The 5,270-nt window shown below is 41.6% G+C and overlaps 1 protein-coding gene across 1 annotated transcript; it reads left to right on the top strand.

Moving 5' to 3' along the window:
- The first annotated feature begins 1,106 nt into the window (after positions 1 to 1,106).
- LOC117344735 lies at positions 1,107 to 2,714 on the top strand. Its single transcript, XM_033907562.1, has one exon. The coding sequence runs from the start codon at positions 1,107 to 1,109 to the stop codon at positions 2,712 to 2,714; it is 1,608 nt and encodes a 535-aa protein (XP_033763453.1).
- Positions 2,715 to 5,270: the final 2,556 nt, after the last annotated feature.

Consider the following 5,270-nt stretch of genomic DNA (forward strand, 5'->3'; position numbering starts at 1 on the left):
CGATCCCATGATTCTTTGCGGGATGTACAAGATGGCGGCCCCCATGCAATGCCGGACAGTATAGCGGAGGTGTTATCTTCGTTGGCAAGTTCTGTGTCTGTTTTGGCCAACAAAGTTGATAACATAGAAAGGTCAATTCAGGGAACGAACTCACAACTTTCTGCTGGCCGAAGTGTCTCATCGCCTGAAGTCGTCAACAGCTTAAACAGTCCCGAAGATACAGATTTCACGCTAGCATCAGCGTACACTCGGTTCAACTCGGGTGTATCTGGGACTCGTGCGATCCCAGCAGCGGCAGCAGGGAGTGTCGAGCAACCAGCTACGAACGTTATTAGTGCCACGAGGACCACTTTCGGATACGCGGCCCATACCCTGCCGCTCGTAGAGACGGTGTCTCCACAGCTCAGGACTAACATTGTGAGAGGTAGGGACATTAATTTAGCGGCCCTTCTCATCCCATACTTTCGCGGTTCGGGAGACAATAATACCCCTGAGAGTAAGCCCGACCATCGTTTGAACAGGGTTCTTAGTCTCGGGGAATTTATTCAAGCCTTTGGTACTTTCAAACAGGTCATGTGCGGAACTTTTCCACATCGCCGTGTTGAACTCGATCTTTACGAGAGAGACATCATAGATATGGCTTCTCGGTTTCCTGGCCACGGTTTTTACGAGTACCATTGCCAGTTTTCCATGAGGGCAGCTGCTCTTTTAAGATACAACAACGTGTGTGTAGACTGGTCAGTCAGAGACAACAACCTTTTTAGTAACATTTTTACAAACAGACAGGCACATGTGTGCATTCACTGTGGAAGTTCCCTGCACCTTTCTACTTTTTGCCCATCATCTCCCCCTCCTCACAAAAACAGTTCTTTTGCGTACAACCCACCTACAAAACCTTTTAACAAGGACCAGAATGGGTCTGTTGACACGCACGGCCGCCCCAGATTGTTTCAAGGAAACAAGGAGATCTGTAACAACTTTAACGGTGACAGAGGTTGTAATGCTTCAGTGTGTACAAAACTTCATGTGTGTATTGCATGCAAAAGTAGTGACCACTCCAAGAACAACTGCCCTTTAGGGAGGAGTGGGCCACAAACCAGGAAAAAATGATCAACCTTGTCGCGACCACCCCGATAAATATAGAGACATTACACCATGAGCTTAGATTTCATCCTGATAAGCAGTTTGTGTCAGAATTGGTCAATGGTTTGCGTACAGGTTTTAATACCGGCTTCTTACACATACCCGAGGTGCCTTTCCAGTGTCGAAATTTGAGATCAGCCCTACGGGAATCAGAAACTGTTACTAGTCTAATCCAGAAAGAAGTCGACAAAGGTTTTTTATTAGGACCGTTCAAGTCAGTACCTTTCAAACACAGTAGGATTAACCCTATCGGTATAGCAGAACACAAGTATTCGAAAAAGAAATGCTTGATTGTAGATATGTCTGCTCCACATGATGACCCTGAGAATCCCAGTCTAAACAGCCTTATTGATAAGGACACTTACTCTTTGAAATATGTGAAAATTGATGATGCCATAAGTTTAATTAAAAAACTCGGGAAAGACACCTGGCTTATTAAAACAGACATATCGGACGCGTTTAAGCTATTGCCAATTAAACCATCGCTGTGGCCCCTGCATGGTATATCGTGGGAAGGAGACTTTTATTTCTTTGTGAGACTTGTTTTCGGTAGTAGGTCTAGTCCGAAGATATTTGATAATCTTTCAGAGGCAATTTGCTGGATAGCGCGACACATGTATAGGATTAAGCATGTATTACATTTATTAGATGATTTCATAGTTCTGGAACCAAAACTTGCTGATGCTCAGGATACTATGACAAAGTTCCTAAGGATTTTCCACAATTTGGGTGTTCCAATAGCTCTTCACAAAACGGCCGGACCATGTACCTGTCTTGAATACTTGGGTGTATGTTTAGATTCAGAAAAAATGGAAGCTCGATTACCTGTGGAAAAAATTGACAGAATCCGTGAGATTTTAAATTCTTTCTCGCAACGTAAAACCTGTACTAAACGGGAGCTTTTGAGTCTTCTGGGACATATGAACTTTGCCAGCAGAGTCATTAGACCAGGTCGTTCCTTCGTATCACACCTTATCAAGTTGTCTACATCTGTTTCAAAATTACATCATCATGTTACTTTAACATCAGCCGTGCGTTCAGACTTAGTTATGTGGTCAAACTTTTTGTCTTCTTGGAACGGTGTATCTTTCTTCATGGACGACAACATCACACTAGCAGCAGACATATATATTTTCACAGATTCTACTTGTACCTCCTTTGGCGGAATTCACGGTGCAAGTTGGTTTCAGGGCTATTTTCCTGCAGTGTTACTTCAAGAAAAGCAGTCTATGGCACTGCTTGAACTGTACCCGATTGTGATGGCGTGTGTGTTATGGGGTCATTTGTGGTCGCGTAAACGAATACTTTTTTATTGTGACAATATGGCAACAGTGGAGATTATTAGTAAAGGCAGGTCAAAAATTCCAAGTATTATGAAGTTAATGAGACGCTTGACCTTCCACACCGCTAAACACAATTTTATTATTCATGCGCAACACATTATGGGAACAAAAAACTTGATTGCTGATGCTCTTTCTCGTTGGCAGATGAAGAAATTCAGAGAGCTAGCACCCTTCGCAGACAAACAAGCCACGCCGTGTCGTCCAGTACAAGAACTTCTGATGGAATGAACGTTGACCTCTTTAAGTGGTGGGATAATTCCCTCAGCAAATCTACCCTGGCTACTTACAAGTCAGCTTTGACTTGTTTCTTGGCTTTTCTGACTATACAACGCCTAGTAGCACCGTGGTTACCAGGTACTTTACCCCAGATATCGGAGGAAATTTTACTGATATTTGTAACTTTTTGCCAAGATGCCTTACAGCTTCGCTTGGACACAATCAAACTGTACCTAGCAGGTATTCGTTTTCATTATATCAAACATGGTTTAGGTGATCCGGTGAGCACATCTTTACGCTTGCCATATATTTTACGTGCTGTGAAGAAAACTCAATGTAATTTTAAGGTACGGAACCGCCTGCCAATTACTTTTCCGATACTGCAGCAGTTATGTACTGCTCTCGTTGGGGGTGTTTTTACCCCATTTATAGATCTTATGTTGTTGTGTGCCTTTAAAACTGCCTTCTACGGTTTTTTACGTTGTGGGGAATTTACATGCAGATCTGTTAATGAAAGCTTCATAAAAATTAGAGATGTTACAGTTGACAGTGATATGTCTAAATTTAAATTGTTATTGAGAACTTCAAAGACTGATCCTTTCGGTCTGGAAGTTTATGTGTCTATCTTTGACAATGATATTTTGAGTCCAGTCTTGACTATGACCAGTTACCTAAAAGCTAGGTTTAAGCAAGGGGCGGTTGATAATTCTCCTCTTTTTGTAGATAATGAAATTTGTTTTCAACCACTTACAAGAGCTACCTTCTTGTGTTACCTAAAAGAAGCTTTGGCCAGGTTGGGTTTTAATGACCAATCTTTCAATGGCCATTCTTTTCGTATTGGTGCTTGTACTTCTGGTGCAGCCGCTGGTGTAGAAGGTCATGTACTTCAAGTGTTGGGTCGATGGAAGTCTGACTGTTTTACTCGGTATATTCGAACCCATCCATCCACAATACAGAAAGCGCAAAATGCTATGAATGCTGATTTTTCATTTTAATTCTACCATTGTCCATGATATTTGTATACAATGTATATATTTCTTTCTTGGGGGCTCTCATTCAGTTACTTTTATTCAAGATTATTTGTAACTTCTTTCGATTTGGACGTGCAATTCGGTGAATTTTTCACCCCCAATTCATTTAATATTTTTATGTTTATTTTCTTATGTAGATATGTACATTGTCAGGTTCTTTTGTAAACTATAGGTAGGTAGGTGTGACTTGGAGAGTTTGTCCAGCTGTTCAGAGTCTAGTCAATGTAAGTGCCTGTCGGGGATCGCCCTGTAATTCACGTGCACTTATCTAGTTACTCTGAAACATTCTAGCAGGGCCGCTTGCTATCAGCTACTTACTCTGTGGCTTGAGATCACTCAAGTTCAAGGGGATCGCTCCTATTACACTATCCAAGTCTCTTAGTTAAGCTTGGGATCGCTCAAGCATGGGGGTCGCCCCACTAGTAGCATGTAGTTTATGTAACTGGTACATTGTATTCGTGTATCTTGAGTTATAGGTAGGCGTGACTTGGGGAGTTTGTCCAGCTGTTCAGAGTCTAGTCAATGTAAGTGCCTGTTGGGGATCGCTCCGTAATTCACGTTCACTTACCTAGCCACTCTGAAATGAGTCTCGGCGGGGTCGCCTGCTACCAGCTACTTACTCCGTGGCTTGAGATCACTCAAGTTTAAGGGGATCGCTCCTTTCACTACCAAGTCTCGGAGATAAGCTTGGGAGCGCTCAAGCTTGGGGGTCGCCCCGACATTAGCAGTATAGAGTTAAGTGTATTTAGTTAATCTTCGTATTCAATGTAAGAATGAGCAGCCCCTGAGAATGCCAAATCTTAATTAAAAGCCTGAACAAGTTATACGTTTCAGTAAATCAATAATTTTTGTCTGAACTTTCATACTGTTTGTGTTGTGTATAAATCATATTATAAGAAAGAGTTTGTGCATACTGCCCCCTTACTTATTTGATGACATTTATCTATCAATGAAAAACTAGGGTGCGGGGCATGAAGACATAGGTGTGCCATATAAGTACAATATGTCACACCCCTAGATGCCATATAAGTACAATATGTCACGCCCCTATATGACATATAAGTATAATATGTCACACCCCCTAAATGCCATATAAGTACAATATGTCACACCCCTAAATGCCATATAAGTACAATATGTCACGCCCCTAAATGACATATAAGTATAATATGTCACGCTCCTAAATGCCATATAAGTACAATATGTCACGCCCCTAAATTCCATATAAGTACAATATGTCACGCCCCTAAATGCCATATAAGTACAATATGTCACGCCCCTAAATGCCATATAAGTACAATAAAAAAATCCTATTCTAAATCATGGGCGGAATGAGAACTTCTAATTCTTAAGTAGACGAATATGAGATGGGGATGAAGATGATGAATTGTCGTGCAAGGGTAAAGCACTGTTTAGTTTCAGCAGTAGTTTCAAAATATTAAAAGCTGGCCTAATATTAGGACACCACTATTTGTTACGACAGGTCCCTGTGCTCCCCGTTAACGGTATGGAGACAGATATTGCCATGATAACATTG

Source organism: Pecten maximus, chromosome 16, assembly GCF_902652985.1.
Source record: "Pecten maximus chromosome 16, xPecMax1.1, whole genome shotgun sequence".
Classification (NCBI taxonomy): domain Eukaryota; kingdom Metazoa; phylum Mollusca; class Bivalvia; order Pectinida; family Pectinidae; genus Pecten; species Pecten maximus.

Bases quoted from the DNA above. Each gene is read 5' to 3' on its own strand.
- LOC117344735 (XM_033907562.1), top strand. From the start codon at position 1,107: ATGATCAACCTTGTCGCGACCACCCCGATAAATATAGAGACATTACAC.